The sequence below is a fragment of the Malurus melanocephalus genome, unplaced genomic scaffold, assembly GCF_030028575.1.
Source record: "Malurus melanocephalus ecotype Western Australia unplaced genomic scaffold, MMel_1.1 scaffold_3, whole genome shotgun sequence".
Classification (NCBI taxonomy): Eukaryota; Metazoa; Chordata; class Aves; order Passeriformes; family Maluridae; genus Malurus; species Malurus melanocephalus.
In genome coordinates, this window is record NW_026623235.1 from 5,446,309 (window position 1) to 5,472,335 (window position 26,027).

At 39.3% G+C, this 26,027-nt stretch overlaps 1 protein-coding gene and 1 non-coding gene across 4 annotated transcripts; one reads left to right on the plus strand and one right to left on the minus strand.

The window, feature by feature from the left end:
• The first annotated feature begins 205 nt into the window (after nt 1–205).
• On the plus strand, nt 206–24,242 carry TBC1D31 (TBC1 domain family member 31). Of its 3 annotated transcripts, none has more exons than XM_057368171.1 (22): nt 207–388; nt 2,799–2,945; nt 3,513–3,628; nt 5,446–5,624; nt 8,511–8,662; nt 9,093–9,252; nt 9,489–9,689; nt 10,864–11,055; nt 11,910–11,989; nt 12,092–12,238; nt 12,509–12,642; nt 13,628–13,761; nt 14,337–14,516; nt 15,508–15,740; nt 16,337–16,489; nt 17,651–17,786; nt 18,677–18,769; nt 20,493–20,633; nt 21,430–21,624; nt 22,016–22,190; nt 23,096–23,209; nt 23,886–24,242. In XM_057368171.1, the coding sequence occupies exons 1-22, from the start codon at nt 312–314 to the stop codon at nt 24,029–24,031; spliced, it is 3,285 nt and encodes a 1,094-aa protein (XP_057224154.1). In that variant the 5' UTR covers nt 207–311; the 3' UTR covers nt 24,032–24,242. The 3 variants fall into 3 exon arrangements, with proteins under 3 accessions (XP_057224171.1, XP_057224154.1, XP_057224161.1); XM_057368178.1 differs by having other exon boundaries at nt 208–388; nt 22,040–22,190; XM_057368188.1 differs by lacking the exon at nt 20,493–20,633 and having other exon boundaries at nt 206–388.
• A 1,376-nt stretch (nt 24,243–25,618) lies between these two features.
• Nucleotides 25,619–25,691, minus strand: TRNAM-CAU (transfer RNA methionine (anticodon CAU)). Its single transcript has one exon. It is a non-coding gene; the product is annotated as a tRNA-Met (tRNA).
• Nucleotides 25,692–26,027: the final 336 nt, after the last annotated feature.

The following is a 26,027-nucleotide window of genomic DNA, read 5'->3' on the forward strand; positions in this document are numbered from 1 at the left end:
TTTGCCTGCGAGGACGCGACGTTTTTACTCCACTTYATTGATAGCCCGGCACTAGCCGTGCTCTGCTCCTCCGTTGTTACCCASGCCCCGGCGCGACTCCCCCCAGGGAAACTACAACTCCCAGCAACCCCCGAGGCTGCAGTTGGGGGTGGGTCTATTCCCCGATATATAAGGGGGGGGGGTGGTCCTCCCCCTTCCGGCTCTCTCCATTGGTGAAGCCGGAGCGGGCTGTACCACMTGTGCGGCGCCCCCCGGCGCGGAGCGTGGGCGGAGCTGTGAGGGCAGCGCGGGAGCGGCGGCGCCGGGCGGGGATGGAGCGCTGCGATCTGGGCGATCGGCGGCACGGGCCCGTCTGGACCCGCAAGGCCGGGGCGGCCGCACCGCGGGGGTAACGGGGCCGGGCCGGGGGAGGAGACTGCCCGAGATGAGCGGGCGAACKGGACAGGGCCGGCCCGGGCCCGCCTGAGCCTCTGCAGGGTAGTTAAAAGGGCAGCCCGGGGATACCCGGTTAGATAATGAAAGAGCACATTCCTCTTGAATTACACAATTGTTAGGATGAGAGGGGACCTCTAGAGATCATCCAGTCCAACCCCACTGCGAGGCAGAGTCACCTAGAGCAGGTTACCATAGGAACCTGTCTTGGTGGGTTTGGAATGTCTCCGGAGAGGGAGACTCCATGACCTCCCTGGGCAGCCTGTTCAGTGCTCTGCCACCCTAAGTGTAAAAAAGTTCTCTCATGTTGAGGTGAAACTTACTGTGTTTTAGTTTAGGGCCTTTGCTCCTCYTCCTGTCTCTGGGCACCACCGGAAAGAGTCTGGCACCATCCCCTTGGCTCCCGCCTTTGAGATATTTATTTGCATTAATGARATGCCCTCTTGAAGGCAGAACAGGTCCTCAAGGAGGCTGTAAAACCTCCATGCTTAGGCTGCTCACAGCTTSGCTGGGCACTTACCCCAGTTCAGTGCTTCGGTTTCGGTTGTATTGAATAAAATGCCATGAGGAAATTCCCAGAGTTTAATCGCAGTGTGGTGTGCTGTGTAAATACTGCCTGGTCTAAACTGAAGAGCAGCAGCACAAACGCTGCTTTGGTTGCCTCTGTGCTGGGGAGTTCTGGGTGCAGCTCCTTGAACTCATAACTGTTTTCCTGCGTTCAGTGGCAGGGAATCTTTTAAAAGTCAGAGAACAACGCTGCGAAGGTCATGGGAGGTGCTGTAGCTGCAGTGATAAATACTTGTGTTCCAGGGTGGTTCAAGAAGCAGAAGTTATACTTCATATGTTAGGGTCTTTAATGTCATAACCCCCCACACACATCAGTAGATTTTAATTATAATTTAAAATATCTTTCTAATTTCACTTTTTGTGGCGCTTTTGTTGAAGAAAACAAGGGCTTAACAGTGAGGTGCAATTAGTTTTGTCTCTAGTCTACACCATGGCTGTATGACCTTTTTTTCTGGTGTTCACTCAGTCCTTGTAATATGCAAGTCCTTGCAATATGCACAACCGCATGYAAGTTCTGGGTAGCATATCCAGTGTCTCAGAAAGTTATCAGCATCTTCTGTAACTTGGCCATCTTCTGTTGAACATCTTCTGTTCTTGGCCAGAGCATTCTGCAAGAGCTCTGCACTCTTAAAACACCCTGCCAATATCCTGCACACTTTTAGGTGTTTAGTTTGACTGTGAATTTRCATCCAAATGATAATAGAAAATAATTGGTTTGCTTAGTGTTAGACAATAAATCCAGGAGTAGCATGTCTCCCAAATCTTGATGTCTTGCTTCCTGGGAAAACCTTCTTTACAGCCTATTCTGCATGTTTCTGCACTGAGCTCCATTTTATGTGGACAGCATCATGCAAGGATAGAAATAGGAAACCATTTCTTCTCTAATATCTCAGATGAATAATAGTAAACAAGGCTTTTTCATAGAATCATTGCATGGTTTGTGTTGGAAAGGACTTTAAAAATCCTCTTCTTCCAACCCACATGCCATGGGCAGGCACACCTTCCACTAGACCGGGTTTCTTAGAGCACCACCCAGCCTGGCCTTGAACACTTCCAGCGAGGGAGCATCCCCAGCTCTGGGAAAGTGTCTGTGATTCAAAGTCTCACCACCCTCATAGTAAAGAATTTTTTCCCAATGTGTAATCTAAACCTACTCTCAGTCTGAAGCCATTCACCCTTACCCTGTCACTCCAGGCCTCTGCCAAAAGTCTCTCTCCACCTTTCTTATAGGCTCCCTTCAGATACTAGAAAGCCACAAATAGGTCACCCCAGAGCCTTCTCTTTTCTGGGCTTAACAATCCCAATGCTTTTGAAGGCTCTGAAAAGAAGTGATATTGAAGCTGATTTTCCCCATACCTAATCAGAGTGGTTTCTTACAGTAATGCACARCTTCTCAGTTTTCTGGCATGTTTCTTTGCAGTGGTAATGATGAGCCAGGTTTCTTGCTGAGTACTGAATTGGAGTTTCAGATTCATTGGTAGATGATACCTTAGCATATATTAGTGTTATTCATTCATAATGGAAATCAGGTAGCCAGGAACTGCACAAAAGGATCATGAATGGTGAATTTACCCAATCTGCTTTACGTGTCTCCTACCTACCTTCCAACCCAGTGAATTACTTCATTTGGGTATATTTTTTATATAAGAAATACATGATTTTCATGGAACATATTTCATAGAACATGGAATATCAGCATTGTAAAATCATAAGATAGTAACATTTTAATCCTATATCTTGCAGATATGCATGGTAATAAATGATTCTCAGCACGGTTGTTTTGCTGACTTTCTTCACAGAATTATAGTAAACATCATTCATAGTGTCCAAGGGTACCATTCAAAGACAATACATTTTCTGAATGTGGCTTTCAACAGTTCYGGGGATTCTCTCCTCGCTGGAGACCGCCAAGGGAATATATATGTTTTTGACTTGAATGGGAACAGGTAAGAATATTTTTATCGAGACATTTTAATTGTCTGAGACATCTGTAGCATTCAGGGGTGTGGAACTTGCCTGRACAGGATCCCACAGGTCGGGTTCTAACTAGATAGTTTTAAATAGCTAATCATCTGCTCAAGGCTGAAATTTCAACCCAGTGTCTTATATAGGATCCCTAAATATTTTTTCATTGGTATAGCTGCTCAAAAAGATCAGAGGCTTGTAACTGTAAGCTGAACAGCAATGTCATAGAGTTTAAATGCCACCACCAGAAGTTATCATTTGGCCAGTATGGWTCAATGGATAAGCCATGAATTGCAGTAGACTAGACCTAGTGTTTTTGTTTGCAAAAATTTATCAACCAGTCTTTCAGCTTTTCATTACTGAGTTTTAAAATACTAGCACTGATTTTTAGATCTGTTATAATTGGATATGATTTACTTACTCCCTTTTTTTGAGTTGATTTATTTTTCTCTCTGTGAAAKACATTGAAACTGATTAAGTTGTTACTTCACTTGACATCAAATGAACCAAAGTTTCCTAGTAYGATGAGAATGTGTGTTTTTAAATAGGTTCAACCTTGTTCAGAGAACAATGCAAGCTTGCACTGCTTTGGCATTTAATCTTCGGAGAAAGACAGAGTTCCTTGTGGCTTTGGCAGATTATTCTGTTAAGTGCTTTGATACAGGTAAGGAGAAATTTCAAAGCTTAGATGCTGTCTGTACTGGCATGAAAACATACAATTTTTGTTTTGGTCTTAAATTTTTGGGTAGWTTATTTTATGGAAATACTATGTATTTCATGCCATCTGTCTGAAAAAGAAAMGTTTGGGCCCATGTTGGTTATTGTCCTGTGGGTAAATGAACCTAAATGAACCCTTTGCTTTGTGAGTTTTTTATTTCCACTGAGTCACACAGACAACTGAAGTCCACCACAGAATTACGTATGTTACCTTTTTTTTAAGTAGTTTTTTATATGTTTGCTTAGAATGAGGTACTCTATTAAACCAAAACCAGTTGACAGTATGTTMGTTTGCAACTGAACAAGTTCTTAAYTATATTTCCAGTAAAATATTTGAACAAAGGACAATATACACTAAAAGAAATGTTAATACTTTTGAGTATTCTAGTAGATCTACATATTTTTATTCAAAAGCWATATTAAAAATTGACTTCACAGACCATCTGTGTGTCTCTGTCTTGATTAGAAGTCAAATGGTAAAGGGCAGTGACAAGTAATTCTTCATGAATTATTCTTTACCTGTTAGAAAGTGCAGTTCTAATGTCTCMATTCTATCCAAATATAAATGGGATTTAAATCTTTTTAAAAAGCAGTAAGAATCAGTCATCTAAAATTTTAGGGTTTGAGTTTGAGATTATCTATGAAGATTTTAATGTAACACAATGTTCCTCAAAATAGAGGAAGAGTCAGAGGTAAGGTCTGAAATCCTCTGCACTTTCTTCCTTTCAGCAACAGCAAAACTTAGATGTTTGGGTGGACTTACAGGAATCTTCACTATCCAGAGAGTACTGCATGTTTATGTAGTGCTGTTTCCAGATATCAGGTCATACTGAAGAATGTTCTGAAACACAAATGGTACTCATCTAAGCCAGTGCTGGGTGAACTATCCTTAGAGGGAGTATTAGTACTTAGCTGATGGGCTCCATCCCATTTAGAAGACATACTCTAATCCCATGTCACTTCTCAGGTGATGATAGCTTTAAGCACTGCAATGTCTGTAGGCACAGCAGAAAGTTTGACTGTTAGTCTTTATGAGCTGCTTTATAGCCATTTCCTATCTTTGATGCTGCAGCAATAGCTGGAACCACTCCATGGGCTGCCAGGCAAACCACCCAGTGTAAACAGTGTAATTGCCACAAGTGCAGTTTGGTTACTGAGAGAAGATTAGTGGTCATGCAGTCACAAGTGCGAGACATTGTAGTTGGAGGAACCATTTCATTAGAATGAAGTGCACAGTGTAAAAATGTTTTGGATTCTAAAAGAATTAATGAGGTGTTGCTTTCTGACTCTGCCTTTCTATAGTCATGGCCAGTTGTCATTAAACCATTCTTCTTTGCACCTGTAAATAGTTYTGTAATCATTCACACATTCTGTCCACAAGTAAAAACAAGTGCAGAATTCTAACTAGAACATTCAGCTTCTGTGGGTGTTCACATCAGATATTCTATGAGGCATGCTGAACTTAACTGATCACGTTGTTCATCACTTTTTTAAGATTGATTTWTAGGCTAAATTAAACAAGTCTGTGCAAGCTGGCTTTCTGTGCAGAACTGAGCATAACTTATAAAATYTGTGAAATGGAGATGAGGAGAAGTTTGTGCCTCTCTAAGGTRTAATAGCCATGTGAAGACTGATACCTTTGTTTTTTGTTTATTTGGCTGTGATGGTAAATGGTTGTATACGAGTTATGCTTTAAAGTCCCTTTCACAGCATAGTGCTGGCAATAAAGTAKTAATTTTGTATCTTTTTCATCAACTTCTGCAGAAAGCCAGGAGCTAGTTAGTTGGATGAGAGGCCATGATTCTTCAGTGTCTTCCATCTCTGTCCATGGCTCGGGCAAGTATGCCATTACTACTTCTGCTGATACAGCACAGCTGTGGGACTTGGACACCTTTCAAAGAATAAGAAAGCTGAATGTTCGTCAGTCTGTGGGTATACAAAACGTGAGTAAAGAGCAATTGCTAAAGGATGAAAACAAACACACCACAGGAGGTATAACATCACATATTAAAATCACATTGCTTGTAAATGGTCTTTAAGGTACAGCTGAATCTTTTTTGTCTTCCTTGGGCATATCATCTTACCTGTCATCCTATCACATCACCCAGGCCACTGAAATCATGACTCAATAGTTGCAGAGATCTGCTGRGAACTTTTAAGGAGCCTCCACCTTAAGAGATACACAAAACTTGCTTCGATATGACATWGACTAACCCAATTTAACTTGGAAGTTGGAGCCATCTTCTAGGTTGACCTTGCTTTGGCCTAGGGTGCGTTCAGTGGACCTGTGTAGGTTGATTCCAACCTGAATGATAGTGGGATTTAAGGGTGTTGTTAAAAAAAGTTGTATTGTCATCATGGTAACTTCAAATGGTTACCACCACCTGCCCCATTCAGCTTCTTATTCCAAAGCTGTTCTTCTGTCCATGCATACAAAGCACTGAATGTGGGAGCAATCAAGGCTGAAAAGGAGCTCAGCAAAAGGAAACTGCTGCTTTTCAGCCTAATGGTTTCCTTGCTTTTGTTGCACACTGGAACAGCATGGGAGGAGAAGKATAACACGTTTGTGTCAGGGAGTGAGTGGTTTAAGTAGGTCTCCCTTAGTATTATGCTGCTTTAAACAGGTCTGCCTGCGCCACCAAATGTCACACTGCAGTCTGTACTACAGAAAGTCCTGACACAGTGCCCGAGCATGGCTTGTGCACGTGCTGCCCTGCAGTGAATAATCTGACAAACACCACTTCMAGGTTCTCATCAGGCTGGTCACTAAACAGCCATGCTGCTTTTGCAGAGAGGAAGGCTATTCATTTGAGTGTGCKCATCCAGTTCTGGGTCAGGCAGAAATTCTGTCACCTTAGAACAGTCAAATAACAATTACTGTTAAAGATCATCCATAAATGTTTGTTTGTTTGTTTTATTTAAACCATTGTATAGTTCATGTTGCTAAAATAATTATAACATCTTTCCTCCAAAGAGGGATACATTTCTGTAGTGGACACAAGATTTTTCTACTTCTCAGTATTTTCTTCTTGTAGGCTATGTGTAGGGACTTCTTATTGGTAAAAGGCTCTTGGAATTTGGTAGGATCAGTGTGGAAAYAACCTTTAAAGCCAAACTAGTGATTATGACTGAATTAATAGATCATGTTTGGGAAATGAGAACCTGCTCTCTTGGTTTTGGTGGTACATTACGTAGGATGTTATGCAAATAATCTRGATTTCATTTTCCTGTCTTTTGAATAATGGTACTTACTCTCATGCCATAATCGAAGACATACAGATAAATAAGTCCTTTACTGAAGATTAGATTTATTATTAGACCACAGGCCTGACACTCAGTGTGCAAAGCTGGATTATTGTTTGTTCTCTTAGCCAGTGTAGCAGTGTCACACCAGTCTTGTGTGGTTTTTGATGCCCCTTAAGCCCAGTTGCACTCCAGCAACCTTCTATTAGGTATGGGGCAGAGCTCATTTAAAGAGACAAAGACTTGAGTTGCACAGGGAACAGACAGCAGGTGAGACAAATGAGAAGAAGACAACACATCCACAGKGACCATTTTCAAAGCAACACTGATTTTTCAACGGCTGCTTGTGACCATCCTGTAGTATTTTTCTATGACAAAGCAGAAAATTAGCAACTATGCAGTACTCCAGTTTACCAAAATTTAAACTGCATTCAGCTGCTCTCAATTCATTGGTCTTCCTCGGGGTCCCTGAAGGAGGACAGACAGCTCAGTCTGTCTGAAGATAAATGACTCTGGTAGCTGAGRTGACTCTTTGTCCCACAGGTAACTTTTGCTCACTGTCAAGTGACTCATTTTTCTTGAATGTCCAAATTTCAGTCACTAAGATGAAACCCACCCCATGTAYCCAGATTTCCAGATTTTCAAGGCCCCAAGAGACCATTCAAACCAAAACTATGAACTTTRTAGACTGTTAATCACAGCCAGTGAATACTTCAGCTAGGCCATCAATATTCAGATACCAGAAGACTTTTTTGGTTTAACCTTCAAAATTATAGAYACTAGGAATTTGCTGCAGCTGCACATCTGCTGCCAAAATAGAAACCTCTGGTCTAAACCAGTAATTTATCATTAAGCAAGAAWGTACCTGATGACATTCAAAAATATATACAATCCAATTGTTTTCTCTTTTTTKAAACAGATTACATATAAACAATAAATCTGTTGAGAATAATTGAAAATAATACATATTTGCAGACTTTTTGTTTCATCTTCATTCATCCTCAAAATAAAATCTTAATTTCTTAGTTGGAGAATACATTGCCAAATTTTCCGCAATGTTTTTTACTTTTAATAGTTGTATATAAAACTAAGGAGTTAAAAGTCTAAAGATGAATGCTTCACAGAGTGCATTTGCAGGCTCTTAGTACTATTTGAATGCTGAAGGTAGTCTGTAGAACATGCAGCAGGCAGTTTTTGACTGAGCAGTTCTGGCTCAWGTATGTCATCCCCTGCTGCTCCTGGGTTCATGTCCCCAGCGTTTAAATTGCATCCTCTTTGGCACTCATCAGGAACAATGCAGCTTAACACTCACAAAAATAAGGCAGATAGAATTTAACTGTTATTTCAGTGAGCTAAACTGGCTTACYAAAGGGTACAACAAGTTTTAACCAATACAAAGACAGCAAGCCTACTCCTCTCTAGGCTGTCACACGGGACAGGGACCGGCTCCCTGTGGGATCCAAGTCTTGCACAGTTACAGTAATAGCCACACCTGCCATGTTTTATTTTGCCATGCACTTTGGTTGGTTTAAAATGTACTTTCTTGACAACATCCCAATTTTTTTTTCTTTTCCATATTCTTCCAGGTTTTTTTTCTTCCATTGAGCAACATCATTCTCAGCTGTTTCAAAGATAATTCTATTTTTGTTTGGGAATTTGATACTCTTCATTGTAAATACCAGTTRCCAACTCCTGTAGAAGGTTCTGTATTATTTTATAAGGTGTTTGCAGTTACCAGGTAAATTGCTATTTTAAAAATTCTRAAGGCAGACTAAAAAATCATGGTTTTAAACAGGTTCTCTTTTCTTTATTTGTAGTATTTTATGAAAGTACTGATATATGTACTCAATATATGGTAAGCCTTTGAATTCTGCTGTGACTGATCCTTTCAGCAAGGATCAATAGCAGTTTTTATTATAGTCCCATAGCAGTTGAAATAAATTAGATTGGTTTTTAGTGACCACTAAAATAAAGTTTAAACTATTCTTTGCTAAAGCAAATTTTATTATTTAAAATCTATTTTGTTCTTTCAGGAGAGTATCAGAGGAATAATGGCTGATTCAAAAGTGATTTTAGGGCATAGAACAAAATATGCTATCTCTCTCTGTAGCTAACACTAATTTGAATTGTAGTGTGCTTATGGAAACTTTACCTCATCTGTGATCCAGGGATGGCCGGACTTTGGTAGCTGGTGGGAAATCAAATCATCTTCAYTTATGGTGTTTAGAATCAAAGCAGCTGATAAGAATAATCCAGATGCCTGAGAAAGTGCGAGCTGTCCGTCTTCTGGAATTCCTCCCTGACAGTTTTGATGGGGGCTCCAATCAGGTCAGTTTATTCATAAAGCTTAAGACAGGAATATTTGATCAGTTGATTCAACACCTCTACTTTGAGGGCTTTTGGGGGGCACTGGGGATATGGGCCCGTATGATGCAAAAGGAAAGTTACCGTGCTGAATCTTTGCTCAATTGCTGCTTTAGCTTAATGGAATGTTATTGCTGAATTGGGTGTTCCACTTCATTTTACGCTGGCAGTATTAATGGATGAATCCTTTTAACTTACAGGTCCTTGGAGTGTTAAGTCAAGATAATATTATGAGATTTATCAATATWGAAACATGCAAACTTCTTTTTGACATTGGGAGTCCTGAAGAGGGAATTAGTACAGCAGTGATTAGCCCYAATGGACGGTATATTGCCTCAGTAATGGAAAATGGAAGTCTTAACTTATACAGTGTCCAAGCTTTGACTCAAGAAGGAAATAAGGTAAAGTATTTGACATTTCTTAAAACAGCRGTAAATTCCCTAGAAGTTGATATTTGCATATCTTTTGCATCAGCATTAGTTTGCAGACGTTTTGAAATGCCGTATTTAACAATACAAATAAAGAAAAAGTGATTTGTACAATTTCCTTCATAGTTCCTCCWGTCTGTCAGGTAACTTGATGTTTTTAAGATATCTATATCACTTTGATACTGGTGTTGGAAGAAGGGGGATATGGTCTTTCTACAGCAATTTGTGTGCATCAGTTTCTTTTYGTGATGATATTTTGGAGGAGATGGAAACAGAATAATTGTGGTGTTTCTGTTCCATTTCCTATAGAAAATGTTTTGCAACTTATGCTCTCTTAAACTGTGGGCATGAATGGTGCTTTTGTTACTGTGATTTTGTTCTTCTTACCATGTTATTGGATACCAGTACCCATCATTTATGGCACAATTACACATACTCCTAATCCTTCCTAAATAACAAACATTCTAAATGCCAGTTCTTATTTTATTACATTAATTTATTAATGGGAGTCAGGTTTCTAAATACAGAATTCCATATATCTTTAATCATCATGTCTTTGAAGTAAACAGTAACCTGCTCTGGATAATGATGGAGTTGGAGCTRAGGAAGGATGCATGAAGATGTCACACACATTCCATTTGCACTTTTGCTGACGGTTTGACATGAACTGGGATATCCACTTTGTCATTTGCTTTCACAATCTCCAGAATTGAATTAATTAATACTTGCCTGACACTGAAGACTAATTAAAGTTTGTAAAGGTCTTCTGTATTCTTTTAACTGGTCCTATAGAAATGCAAAGTATTTTAATGACACTGAGCAACGCACTAAAGCAAATAGCCTGGACAGYACATGATACACATCTGTACTATCCCAATTATATTTTACTGTTTGCTAAGGAAGGAAATAACATGATGTTTGAGTTAGCTTGGAAGTTACATAAACCTTCTTATGGAGCAGTTTTATTCATGGAGATTCTTTTTCGGGAATATACAATCTGGATATGTTTATTTATGGTATAAATGTGTTTCTATTCTTCTTTTATGGCCATCAAACTCAAAAATGTGGCATATAGAATAAACAGCAAATTATATTTCTGTGTAATCTCTTACAAGATTTTAACCAAASTATTTGCATTTAATACTAGCCTCCACCATCCCTGTTCAAGATTGTAGAAGATGGGCCCAAGTACACATCAGAGGCAAATAAACTGATAAAAAAAGTGACTTCAGGAAGGCCAGAGGGGCAAAGGTCAGAGRGGCCATGGAAATCCAAAGGAAGGAAAATTAAAAGCCGATTGTTAAAACTGCAAGCAAATGCATCACTTGAAAATAAAGAGGTAGRAAGAAGTTCCAAATATTTTGTCCTTCAGTCTGCAGCATTTATATATGATTACCATTGCTTTAAAAAAGAAATTCAGGCACTGATGCACTTGGRTATTTGAGTAGAGTGGGAATTAAGGAAATTTTAGTACCATTTTCTCTCTCTACTTAGCCCATTCTCCTACAGTATGTGACACAGGCAAAACTGTCTCCAGTCATCTTGGGGTACCTCTGCAGTTGTTTAAGCAGCTTGTGACACATCTGGATATTTGCTAGATCTCGTCTGCTTCCCTGCAGAAAGCAAACTGGCACCTCTAAAACATCTGCCTAGAATCCATTTCCTTTTTTTCTTTATTATTTAGAAGATTAATTTCTGTTACATTTATATCCCTCTGTCATTGCTGTGCCATTTCTGTATTTATGTTGTTCCTTATATGTGTGTGTGTACATATATATGTATGTCTATGTATAGATGTATATTTCCATCTATCTACCTACCTACCTATCTATATACCTATAAATRTATATATTTGTTCCTGTTAATGTGTCACCATATGATCTACTTCTTATGTCAGTATTCTTTATGGTTTACTATATCCATCATTTAATAGTTCATAGCTTTGTCAGTTTGTGTCTGATGTATTTCTGACTGAAATCAATGGCAGCTGTTCTTTGAGTTCGGAAGTCAATAAATGATGTTTTGAATTATCTTTTTGTTGTTGAAAGATGTTGTAGAACTGTGTAAAAGATAGCAATATGTTTGATTTTTTTTGTTTTACACTATGTCAGAACTTCAGTATTTAGCCACTCTCATTGATTAAAGTGCAAAGAAAGAGAAAATGGTTACATCACTTATTGATCTGTTTTGTAGAACGAATTGCCAGGTGGATTAAACAAGAAACGTCTCCAGGCCTTATTGAAAGGATTTGGAGAATATCCAGCCAAGTACAGGTATTTTTTGTGTGCATGTTCRTACTTGCACAAAATAAAATTGCTTGTGGTTTACCAGCTTATGAAAGAAGTTGCTTGACTAAGGCTGCATTTTAATTGCAGGATGTTTGTTTGGCGTTCCTTATTACAACTTCCTGAAAACCACTTGGCATTCAGTAGCCTCGTAGATAGGGGAATCCACAGTGCATTCGTAAATATTCACAAAGAGTATCCCATCAAAAGCAGGAAACTGCTAAGAGTTCTACAGAGGTAAAATATGTATTTGTATTTATTTAAATATTACAGATTTTTATTTTCATATAGTGATGTGAAATGTATCCAGTAGCTGGATTCAGCTGTAAGGAAAATTTTAAAATGAAATAGTAGTGCTCTCATGCAATTTTGTATTGGTAACTCATACAATCTTGCATCTGTCTCAAACTTTACAGTCTTTCTATATTGTGGTTGTAAAATACATACTATATTTTTGTTTGGTTTTGGATGGATGTTTTCTAAACCTTTGTTTGCCTTTGTGTACAGGACCTTGTCAGCTCTAGCTCACTGGTCTGCTATCTTTGCTGAGACACCTTACATGCCTTTGCTAGCATTCCCATTTGTAAAATTATTCCAGAACAACCAGCTGATCTGCTTTGAAGTTGTTGCTACAGTAGTAGGTAAGCAATGACTTCAAAAACTCAATATGCTGCAACATGTTTAAGCTTTCCCATGCAAAAGAGCTTTTCCTGCTGAAATGAATAAAGTATTTCCTAAGRGGTCAGCAGACTCTCTTCTAAAGGTGTTACCAGGAATTAGTATGGAGCTTAAAACAAAAACCTCAATATATTAGACTTCCTTTTGCAGTGTTTCTAGCAAAAAGTTAGCAGTTTTAACAGTATTTGTAAAGTCTAATTGTAATGTATCTAGTATTTGCAAACCCAAAAGTATCTAGCATAGTTATATTGTAATAATTAAGTCTCTGAGGCATGGGAAAAGTAGTCACAGCCACCCACCCCTAACTCCCAGTCAAAAGGATATGATCTCTTTCAAGGTTTTATTGTGTTCTGTTGTCTTGAGCATGTGGTAACTCAAAACTGCACATTTGTCTGAACACTGGCTATGGCTGTCTTCTGAGGAAACATTCTAAATTAAAGTACTTTACACTTAAATTAGTTGTTGCAGCTGCTGCTAAGTCTACAGAAGATATGTGCTGCCAAGCATACATACCCACTTAGCAAAACACATGCTGTTGATGAATAAGTATCCAAGTTTAAAGAAATTATTCTTAGTACGTTAAAAATTACTTGATCCAGGCTGTAGTTTTGTGAGACAGAAAAACTGGTTTAAGTATTCCCATCTGCCTCCCATGCCTTAGTCCCACAGCTCAGAGACTCATTTTATATTTGAGCCAGATTAGTTCTTCAATCTGGTTCACAGTGTACTGACACAAAAACACATGCCAGTGCAGCTGGAGGAGAGCAGTGTACTGTGGGAATGGTTCAGGAATACTAGGAAAGAGAAGAGATGGGAATATCTTAAATAGGTTTTGCTGCCTGAAACARACTCTGAAATTCGTCACCTTTATAACCAAACTTTTAGGTTGTCATGAATCTTTCACTCTGGRTTCCAAGGGATTGTGTTCAGCTTCTTATTCTCTTTCAGTTAATTTTTGTCAGCACTGGTTTGAGTACTTTCCCAATCCTCCAGTTAATGTCCTTGGTATGATTGAAAATGTTTTGGCACATCAYGACAAAGAACTACTTCAGCATTTAATAAAATACAAAGTGACTTCACAGGTAATATTCTAGCCAGCCTTTGTATACAAAAATGTACTACAATGAATAATAGTACACCAGTCTTTTATTTTGATGTGTTTCTAGTTTGGGAGAGTTTTCATTAAATAACAGTTAACTATATGCGAGAGTAAAGAATATATCATTGCTTTCCTGTTGTTTTTCCTTGGCCATGATCATATGCATATTACTGTTGTTCTTTAAAAGTTCTTTGCTTTTGAGTCCACATTGCTTTAAAATCCACTCATTAAGTTATAAATGTACCTTTTTTTTCACATGCATAGGTGTAATGAATTAATTTTATAATCCCTRTTTATCATTAGGGATATTTTTAGCTTGGCAAACCCAAAATTTAGACACCCAGTGAAATAAGAAATGTATTTATAATCACCCCAAATTAATTTTGAATGTTTATCGTGGGTGATGAAACTTRCCTTGAAATGTTCTAGTTTATTTCCTCTTTTTTTCATAAATGAATAGATTCTTTGTATAAGGCAAGAAAAGTTATATTACTTCTTTAAAAGGAATAGTAAAATTGTACTAATGGATTATTTTGTCAATTTTCCCAAATAATTTAGGTTTATGCTTGGCCTCTCCTAGAAACATTGTTATCTGAGGTTCTAACAAGAGAAGAATGGCTGAAAGTGTTCGACAATATTTTCTCCAACCATCCTTCATACTTTCTAATGATTGTTGTTGCCTATATTATATGTTCCAGAGCTCCCTTGCTCCACTGTAATCAAGCAGAAGATTTTGAGGTAAACATCTTTATATTTAAGTCAATCATCTGGAAAATATGTATAAAACATTGTATCAGTTGTTAGGTTACAAGGAGATCCATTTCCACATTARTATATTAATTCATCATCTGGTACTTGACAAATACACAATAAAGGAATAAAACATTGACCTATTTCCTGCAGTTTCATGCAAGGAAAACTATAAAAGCTTTCATAAGTTTTCTAATGTCACTAAAAGCCATTTTTAAAATAGTTCATAAACCAAAAAATWATTCTGTCTCTTTTTTGAGGATCCAGTATGGACTTCTGCCTCTGGAGACAATACACAATAATTCTGTTATGTTGTTTTATTATCCTCTGGTCAGATTTTCAAAATTAGGCAGTATTATTGGATGTTCTSTGAAGCTCAATTAAAATGTTTCCTTATGTTTAACATTACATGGTACGCTCAGTTTTTTCTTATGAAAATATCTCTGTAGGCAACCAAAGGTTTCCACCTCTAAAATGTGCTTATGAGCAGTTAGTYTGACTGACATCAAACAGACAATATTATTGCTATGTTTAATAATGACCAATTTAGAGTTTCTCTTGGTGGATAAAATCTTTGACAGAAAGAATAGTCCTGCAAGAAGAGAAAATTACAAGCTTCATGGTTAAACACTGGTGGGTTTATCCAGTGGTAGGAGTCACTGTGTGGCCTGTTGGACAGTCCAAATTGACAYCTAGCTTCCCAGATCCCTTACACAGCTGTCATTTGAGGAGAAGGAAAAGCCACCAGAGTGAGCTTTCACATCTTGAAGAAGTTTGGCTCAAGTCACTTGAGCTGGTGATAATTTATGAATTGATAGGAAAACCTAAAAAACTCTTTTTTTAAATTAACTTTAAATACATATCCTGCTAATTTTCCTCATTATTACCAAATATGTGTATTAAAAGTAAATATCTATGTAAAAATATGTAAAAGTGCATAATATTTTGTAGAATGTAAATGACAGCATGTCTCTTACAGTATTTCTTTCATCATCGTAACAACCTGGACATTAATGTTGTGATTAAAGAAGCCTATCATCTTATGGAGACTACACCACTGGATATCCATCCACAGCGTATGCTTGATGACTTCATACCACTTACAAAAGGACAGTACCCTGTATTTAATAAATATCCCACGTTCATTGTGGAYTATCAAGCTCGGGAACGAGAGAAGATCAGACAGGATGAAATTGAATACTTGCGAGAGAGGTATTAGTGGGAAATTGAAGACAGTCTCAGACTGGGAAGGACAGGTGGATGTAATTGCCTTTGTATGTTGTAATGTGTGTGCTTGAGAAGAGARAAGATCCAAGAAAAGGACTTTAAATAGCTGCTAAAGGTTGACAGTTACTTGGTTTGACATGTTTTTAAGTAAAATTGTCATATTGTCTTAAATAAAAGATRTTTGCTAATTAGCAGAAAATACTGGATCACAAGTCACCCAAATTGGAAGCTCATAGCCAGAGACTAAACCTCTGTTGACCTTGTGGGGTCCAAATTTTGAAGGGGCAGGAGTTCTTAGCTTGCTATTGAAATYAGTGGGTATCATGATGCCAAGGCACCCTTAGAAACACGTTTTTGTTAGAAAGGCAAGGAAGAAATACCTGCACTCATCTATAATGCCCTGTTGTCTCTAACAGGCAGTATTGTAAATCTTCCTCGTGTACTTTATTGCTACAAAGGGGATGCCATATGCTTTCATGTCATTTCATTGCGGCAGTTCTTTGTGTCATCAGTTTCAAAGTAATCAAGTAATTTCTTGATATTTGGCTTGAATTATTAACATGTTACCTCCTTCTGTTTAGACAATTAGCACATGAATCAGAAGCCAAAGCACAGAAACAGAAAGCAGAAGATGAAGCCTGGTATCGAAAGCAGAAATTACTTCAAGAAGCTGAAGAACAGAGGCGAAAAATCCTACTGGAAGAAGAAGAGAGGCTGGCAGAACAGAGGCAGAGGTATTAGAATATAAGAAGCATGAGGGGCCTGGCTACTGTATGCTGCTATTATATTTTTAACCATGAGTAAAGGAGAAATAGCCACTAATTGGTATAAATTGTAATGTGGKATATCTGTGGTCTGGTGGGTCATATTTTGATGTGGGAATTAAGTGATCTGGGTTGTATTACTGCTCGCCTATTAATCCCTTGAGGGAATACAGCAGTAGAGGTCAACTCACTTCGTATTTTTGTCTCAGCTCCCAGCCATTTGTCTGGTTCCTTTGGATTGGGAAGTCTCTTAAACAGAGAGTTTAATTGCTGTGTGTGTGCACACAGAGACTTTAGACTTGCACTTGTGGACAGGCTCACACTGCAGATATGAGTCACTTAAAGGGTCAGTGACTATGCAATCTTGTATTTCTAGTGGATCTAGAAAAAAGTCTGCTTTATGTATCAGTTGATGAGCAGAGAGTTGTGATAGTAATGAAGCTGAACTGTTAGTTTGTACATTTTGCAGTTGTGAAGGTTTGAGATTATTTCATCATCTCCATAGTTTCTTAGATCAACTACAGGTAATCATAGAATCATTTAAGTTGAAAATTACCTTTAAGATCATCAAGTCTATAACTGTTAACCCGGCACTGTCAACTCCACCACTAAACCATKTGCCTAACCAGCACGTTTCTGAGCACGTCTCCTAAACCTCTGTAACCTGCAGAGTTTGTTTTAAAGAGGACAGCAAGACTTTATTGACAAACTAATTCTTGAGTTTGTGGTTTTGTACCTTGAAAGAGTTTGATATTTACCAAATAAACTTGGAACTAATTTTGTATAGCAAGAGGTACCAGTACACTGGCAGTTATTCTAAGTAGTTTCCAGTTTTGGATCGTTGCAATATTAAACTAGTACTTGTTTAAGTGGAACAGAAACAGGGCACAGGACTTCAAAGTTTAACTGGAGACATTGCCCTTAGAAGATATTTGTGTATCTGTGAATTTAATTTTGTCTCATAAATGAAAACTGCACAATTTACAGCCGTGAAAGCAACTGTCCTAAGATTTATAAGTTAGAGATGAGCTCATAGTAACTAAAGGCTAATTGCATTGAGATTTTGTGCTTTTTGGTACTGGCCTTTTACATAAAYTAGTTCCCTTGTTTCTGTTTATTTTGGCTTTGAAGTCTTGCTGTTATGAAAAGAAAACTGAAAGTAAAGGAACTGCAACTTCTAGATGCTTCAAGAAGGCGTTTTCTGAACTACCAGCAAGACCAGCTTCAAATGGAACTGAAACGTCTCGATGATGAAATTGCAAGAAAGGTTGAGTACTGCTCAAGCAATTCTTTTCTGTAAGGTTTAACAGTGAAAATAAACAGAAATTTTTAGTTGATATACTGTGATTTGTTAGCCCAGAGGTGTATTTAGYATTAGGTGGACTGCTTTAAGTGGTAAATGCATAATTTAACAGTTTCATTTGGCACTTAGTATGTTCCTCTGGCTTGCTTTAACTGGCAAAATTSCTGAGAAAACCCAGATTCACCTCATTACTGGCAGTGTTGAAAAATGTAATGAGCTTCTTAAAGGACTAGTGAATTCTCAGCTGTCTGTGGGCTGTATGTCCAGATTGCAAATTAACTCTGCCATTGATTGAGAGACTCTGCAGTGGCCTCTGGCCAGGCCTGGCCCTGCTTCTGAGTTACTGACTCGAGCACCATGGCATACACGTGCAACTGATGGGCACAAATTGAGCCTTTGCAGGGCTATTCCTTGTGTCTGGGCAGCACACTTTGCAGAGCACAGTGCAGCTCTGTGTGGTTGTTTCCTTGTTCAGAGAGCTGTAACCCTCCTTAGCTCAAGCTCAGTACAGGTTCTGCAGGTGCAACATGGCCACTTCCCCTTCTGCCTACTGTCCTCCACAGCATTCTGGCTTTAGAGACTCCTTGCTCGATTCAGAGCTGCATCTGGCAGGTTATTAGCATGAGATAAGAAATGATATTTCCATGACATAGCTTGGCTAGATGCAAAACTCTTCCTGTGCCTCTTGTACACCTTGCCCTGTGCTTTTGTTATGCATTATTTTCCRTTCTTCATATGACAGAAASTCAACTGGAACTTAGGGKTGTGGGGGTTTGAACATKCTTCTTGATAATGTTTTTTTAAAGCAGAAGAATTTCTTGACTGTATTTTCATGTGTGTCTCTTCTCCACAAGGCATCTATGAGAGACCAGGAAACAGCTGCTGCTGTTCAGGATATCGAACTACAACGGATGGAACTTGAATCACAAAAGCAGCTTTTTGAACAGGTAATTATTAGGGAACTATACTAAATATAAACATTTAATGGTTCTACCTTYTAAGATACTTGATTTGATTGTGTCCATTCARCCAGACTTTGTGAGGAAAAAGGGTGCCTTTTTTTTTCTTTTTGCTATTTCATACCWTTTTTTTGATAAATCCTCTGTTGATAAAAGCATTAGCAGAACTCACTATTATCTTRGGGAGTTTTGGGTGAAAATACTCATATCCTCTCTATTTTATTCTCCTATGATGAGGTGTCATTTGGTTGATGCAGGGCTTAGCTGTGTGCTCAACTGCTTGAGGGAAGTGAGGAACATGTAAATAAGAACTAAGTCTATAACAATGTGTTCCTCATCCCAGGAACTACCACTTTTTCATCTTTGATATCCAGACATATCTACATTTTCTGGAGAGARCATTATAGCAGATTGATGTAGGTGATGAAAAAGTGTCTACTTACCAACATCATCAATAAGGAAAAAGGAATTYATCAGGAATGTGCARTTCCTTTCTGAAATTATTCRTTTATTCAGGAATATGGCTGTTCARTAATGAAGGGTTTWATCAGTAATTCTGTTTAAAGTTAAATATTAGTTAATTATTGTAAATAATAATTACAAATTACTGGAAATTTGGATCCCAATGGAAGGCTTTAGAAATGTTCATTTTGGTTAAAAATACTAAGTTAGGTGTTTAGAAATCACAGCTMCATGTGCCCATCTTGAGTGTGCATAGATCCAATGGAATAAAGCAGAGGTAGACATCCAGCTATCTGACCCTTATTTTGAAACATGTCAGCTTATATTTGGGTTTTTTTWAAGCTTTTGGTCATATACYTTTTATAATCCATACTGAGCATGACTGGGCTAAAATTCTATTATCATTTATGTATTCAATACACAGCCAACTGTATTGTGGCTACATAACACAAACCAGGCTAACCTCATTTGTATTCCAGTACTTGTAAAGTCAGCTCYCTAAGGGAACTAATTCTACAGTGATCATCCTCTCTAGGCCAGAAAGGTGGCAGTTATTTAACTAGCTGAGGATCTCTGTTTGCCCACAAGAGTCTGTGCAGACAGGCTTTCCCTGCACTGTTTCGCTGCCATCAATGAGGGTCCCTAYTCCTGCTTTGAAGGCTGTGTAAGTTGACTTTGCCTCAGTTGCTCAGTAGATTCCCACAGGCCTGAGAAGGGGTTATGACTTTTCCAGAAAATTGTGTAGATGTGCCCTGGTGAAWGTGAAGAAAAGGTGGTATGCTAAAATGCTGTTGCTAGATCTGCTGCTGGGTTGTACTACTTTGGCAAACCATCTCTGCATTCACGCTGYAGATGTGTTTATTACAAGTCCCAGTACCATGAAACACAATATTTGTGAACCATTTGGGGATTTTGGCTAAAATTTGCCATAAATGGCAGAATATTTTCATGATTAATTAGTTCATTTCATTTCAAATTCTGCTTTTATTCTCTAGAGTAATCCAGAGAATGGAATAACATCCCCTGTCATGATTCAGGCCACTGTTATGACTCATGCTTCATCTAATTCCAAGTGGATAAAACAGCAGGGACTATGACTTTCTTGGACAGTTATGATATGTAGTGGGATGAGATGTGTGGATATATGCAAATATGAGTTTAATGAAATTTTAATAAATGTTAAAGAGATGGAATCACAAATGTGAACTAGTAGCTTAGCAACAATAATTTTTGTTTGTGTACTTGGCAGCATCTAATCAAAGACCAAGAGGCAGTTAGAAAGGAAATGAAAGAAGAGGTGGATGTCCATCGAAGAAAGGTGGATCTGGAAGATCAACGTGTTCAGAGATTGATAGAAATAGACAGACAAGAAATACAGAAAGCTCATGCAGTAAGATGATTGGATCTTAACATGTGTTTTGGGGAGTCACTATGCTAACTTGTACAAGAAGTACTGGTCACTAGTATTTTGATTGCAATTAACTAGTTCAAGTTAATGTGGAAATACTTTTCTAAAGAAATTATCATTTCTAGATACCTATATTAATAGATTAAGATTCTGTGTTTAGAGGTTTTCAGAAATCTGAGTGAAGTGTCCAGACAAGTACATATATATTTTTATATATCTCCTGGACCTGTGAGGAATATAAACTTTTTGTTTTTTTTTTTAGTGCTTTTCAAAACAAGTCATCCTCCTTTTAAGGAACATGTTTTGTTTATAACCATAATGAAACAAAAGACAGCCTCAAAGGAAATTTCAGTTGGTAGTACTTGGCAGGAAATTCAGCTGTAGAAGCTGTCTTCTATATCACAGTAATGAATGTAGTTTGACATTAGGAATTGCTCAGATTTTCAAGCTCAAAACTTGTAACTGCACAGTTGGAAAAATAGTTGCAGCTATCCCACTGCCCATATGCTTGGCATCTACATTTGTATATTGTCTAGAAATAAACATATGGGTCTGAATTTTTGTAAACAGCATTTGATTTTTGGAAGCAGATGGATGTGGGTGAAAGTATTGGCATTYAGGTATTAATCTTATGTCAGCTGCACCTGTTAGTGAGTGGCTCTAGCAGGGACATCTGACAGTGACACTGGAGAACACCTCAGTTTGTCTTGCCTGGTCTGTAGGTAAGGTTGTGCAATTGGAATTGACTGAATTTCTGATAAGAAAGGTATTTTATTAGGTGGCTGAAGAAAATTTAGCCAAAGCTGAGCGGAAGCACATTGACGCCGACTGGAGGCTGCAAGCGCAGCGGAGACTCAGGCGTGATGACCAGGACCGGGAGAAATGCTACCAAGAGATTGTCAAGCGCCTGCATGACAACAGGGTGAAAGAAGCTGAACTGCTGAAGGCCATGAGAGAGACAGAAGAAAAAAAGGTATTTGCATACTTTCTTTTTCTAAGTGGGCMTGGCAAAAATGTAACTGTCTCTTGCCTGTAACAGAGAGAGCATAAAGCTGAAAGGTATTAGAGAAATATTTTGTTAGAAATCTCCTTTTCTGTTTCAACTGGAAGTCTCTGGAAGCACTAGAGTGAATTGGTAAGGGTGTTTTAGATTTAGGAAAGCATATTCCTCTTTCTGTAAGTGCCTCTTTTTTTTTTCTCTGACCCAAGACTTTTACATTTCTCCAGGTGTTTGAATGACACATTTTTTAAAACAAAGCATTCACACAGCTTAATAATATATTTTGATTTTAGGGTGACGTGTAATCTGTAATAATCCAGATGATTCTATTTGTTGCTTTTTTCTTGCAACACATCTGTTGAAGACATTTAACATCTCTGTTACACAGTGGGAAGATGTTACACGTAAAAAAGCTCAACTGAAGGAAGAGCAGAAGGYGGCTGCTGCTGCAGATGAGCACAGGAAGCAGTTCTTAGATGATAAAACGAATGATGCRTTAGAATTGGCTGAAAAGCTGCAAAGGGAAGATGGGAATTTTGGTGAGCATGTAGATAATAGAGTTCTGTGCAGATGTTGGCATGAAGCATTCAACAACAAATGAACTGTCCAATACTGGGGAAAAACTTAAGCATAAGTGCTTTCTGGCAATATTCTTTCATGAAACAGGTACGTCAGGATAGACTTGGAAAGAAATCTCAGATAGGATTTATCAGATGCAGCAATATAAATGGCATTTTTYGGACAAGCACAGGTTTAGCTCATCMTAAGACAATTTTAAGATTGCATCCATTAGAAATTTTCTGTCAAGTAATGTTGTCCTGTGATGACATACAGTATTATACCAGGAAATTACTTTTTTACATCCTTCTCAGCTGCTGTATCTGTGTGTTTTTGCAATATTTCTCCTATCCCCCCTACCATGTTTCCAAGGCTCACATAAAATTASTGATTAATGTTAAGGTTAGGTGATTAGTATTGCTTTGGGCAAACTTTTTCAGCCTTTGTCCTTATTTACTTAAAGTTTTTGTATGGAGTAATTTGCAACTGCACATGATTAAAATGGGTGGCTCCTAAAACTGCAAGCGTAAGTAGCCATATTCCATATGATCATAGTGGCCCATTTGTCAGAAGATTAATTATACAGGAAGAAACAGCACATGTAATTTCTTAAAGAGCTTTAATTTCTTAAAGGGAATTTTAAGAAGTTAATGAAATTACAGAGCTGTAATTTCTTAAAATGAAATGCAGTGATGCATAGCTTTGACCCAAAGAGTAGAAACACCGACCTCTAATTCTGAGCAAATTGTACTTGACATTAGCTTGAGTGGGTGATTGTTCTTGCTTTGCTTCCTGGAGAAAAACTGTTTTACCTCCAGCTAGAAAAATTCACTAGAAACTTAAATATTTTACATTTGCAAAGAATCCTTCTTTCCATTTCCCACAGAGAGAGTGCGCGATTTAAAGGCCAGGTGTACAGAGAGAGAGGCAGAAGTCCAGCAGGTGCCAAGGTCTGAAAACATCAGTCTCAATGATTTGTCTGCATTTACACCATCACGCAGTAAGTTTCCAAGTTAGGACTCTCTTTCAGTTTTCGTTTCAGAAGCATTGCTGGGACACCTGGCTGTGTGATTGAGTCATTATCTGCGTAGGTGTTTAGTGGATGGATAGTAAACCAGTTTATTGTTGTGTTCTGTTTCACACCTGCAGAAAATGTCTTTGCTACCAGAGGCAGCACAAGCCTGAAGTGTGTCACGTTATGAGAGTGGTCCTAGTAAATCTCAGCCTAGTTTAGTCACCTGATAATCTTGTCTCTGCTTTTCCTGTCTTAATAGCTGGGTATGATTTGGGAATGTTGAGAAGATGTAGAGCTGTCTTTCATCAAAATCTGACTGGGAGTTTTAGTGAAGAATTAGTCTAATCATTTCCTCTGGTCTGTCCTAGCCACTCTGGCAGTTGAAAGCACAGTTTAAAATCCTATACACCTTAAATACAAAAGTCTGCAGGCAATGGGAATCTCTGGAYCTGCTGTAGCCCCCATTAAAATCTRACTTGGTAGCCCAACAGGGGCACTGCTTTCAAAGAACTTGCTCTTACAGATCTGAGGGCTGCTTCACATACAGTGACACTGAAACCCAGTATTTCTCTACCAGAGGTATCTGTTTTCCAACAAGTATTTGTAGTGCTTATGGAAAAGCATTAGTTGCAATGTTAAGTCCAAGTTTCTTGCACTTCAGTGTCTTCAGGCAGAAGACGAGCAGAACTGGCCCGCCAGGAGCGGGAGCTGATGGCAGAAGTCTGGCGGCTCAGACAAAGGCTCACCTCACAGGCACAAGCCAGACACCGTCCAGCTCATTTCCCAGCTACATCATGGTCACCTTGAGMTGGTTTGCTCTGGACCTTAGCTGTACGTTCAAATGAGTAATCAGTGAAAAGCTAAATATGTATAGTGTGATTCAGGATGGATCATAGTCTGTTTAATAAAGACTTTTGGAGATATTCTTATGTAAGAATAAAATGCTAGCTAGAAAATGTKTTATTTGTAACCTCCTTGTTATTTTTACTTCTAAAATAAACTCAGTTTTTACCATGAAGTTCCTGCATGAGCAGTATTTGTATACTTGTTTTTTCTGGTGGTTGCCCTGACTTGAAGAAACAAGCCACTGTTAAAATGTTGGTTTTATCAGTGATGTGTAAGTGGATTTTACAGGTTGCAGCAGGGAAATTTGCAATTAGAGAAAAAAAATCCCTTCCGGGGAGAGCCAAACACTGAAACCAAGGCCCAGAGAGGGTGTGGAGCACCTGCTGCTGGAGATGTGTGCAATTGTTATGCATATTAGCAGGTTCATTTCATAAGAAAGAAGGGGAGAGAGGATCTAAATAAATACCTTGCTCTTTATAGTGCTTGTGATACTTGAGGGCTAGTGCTTTTGATCCAAGAGTCAAGAACATTATGTAGTGTTACAGTAAAAAAGAAAAGGTACAAGTAAATTAAAGTGAATCATTCGTAATTGCTACACACAATGCTGATACAGGGCTAGATTTGAGCCTGCAAAAATAGGAGGACTGGGATCTTAATTTATTCTGCTTCCCCTGGGGTTTTGCAGACGCTCTTTGGCGCAGCAGTATGGGAGCAGGACTGTTCATGGTGGCTCTAGGGGCTGAGGCACTGGGCAGACCCATACCTCTAACCACCAGCTTTTTGTCACCTGGGGCTGGGAACAGCCTCTCTGCTTCTCCTTAACTTACATGAAGACCAAAATGCACAGAGGTACTTGGTTATCCTTGCCTTAGCATCCTCTGCATCTGGAACTTGAAACAGCCACATTAGCAGCAACCACGATGCATGGAAATCTCATTGCAGGCCTCAAAGAAGAGGCATCGTTCCTTTTCCAAGGGAGAAAAACRCAACAGGCCAGGATCATCTCGGAGGCAGAGGGAGTAGATGAAAAAATTCGTCTTTTTCTGATGATTGTTTTGGAGTTTACATATGATTATTTTTATATTTAAAGGGAAATAATAGACTCGCTGAGGTTTTGGCCTGCATCTTGGGCCATATGTGTACGTGCTTACGGTCTGTAAAAATGCTAAATGTGCATAAACCAGAGTGTTTCCCTCAAGCCGCCGCTGCTGTCCTGCCGTGTCCCCACAGCAGCTCCTGGGCACAGCGTGACCCCAGGTGTGCCCACTGCCCCCGCAGGAGCCATTTCCCCATCCCACATCCCTGTAGGGACTCACAGACAGCTCAGAGGCTGAAAACCGTCCGCCAAAATGTAAAACCATTGTGGAAAACACCCCCGCGAACCCACCGCCGGGACTGACACGCCCTGGACCTGCAACTGCCATTTCGGAAATCGCGACAGGCACGACATGGCACTCACCGAGGGCTCAGAGCGAGGTGTCCTGCGCGTTTGTCGCCGCTAAAAGCGCGGGGGAGGTGGCCGAGGGCAAAAAAAGCGCTGCCCGCCTTTGCCCCGTGTGAGGATCGAACTCACGACCTTCAGATTATGAGACTGACGCGCTACCTACTGCGCTAACGAGGCGGCTGCGAAGTTTCCCTCCGTATGGGCCCTCGATCCTACCGGCGGCCTCGCTCCCCGCAGGAGCCGCGGGAGGACACGGCCCCGCTCGGCGCCTCCTCCGCCCACACGGCTCCACCGGGCGGGATCCCGTGCTGGCAGCGATCMTGTGGGAGCGCAGGGTGACAGCGGGTCTTCGCTAGGGTGGCAGTGTGAGGGCCCATGGGACAACCTGTGAGGAGCCCCGCCGTGACCATGTGGGGGACCAGGGTGACCCTGAGGGACACCGGGGTGACCATTAGAGATCCTGGTCCCCGATCGGCGTTGGCAGGGCACAGTCCTGCATGTCAAGGTAATTAG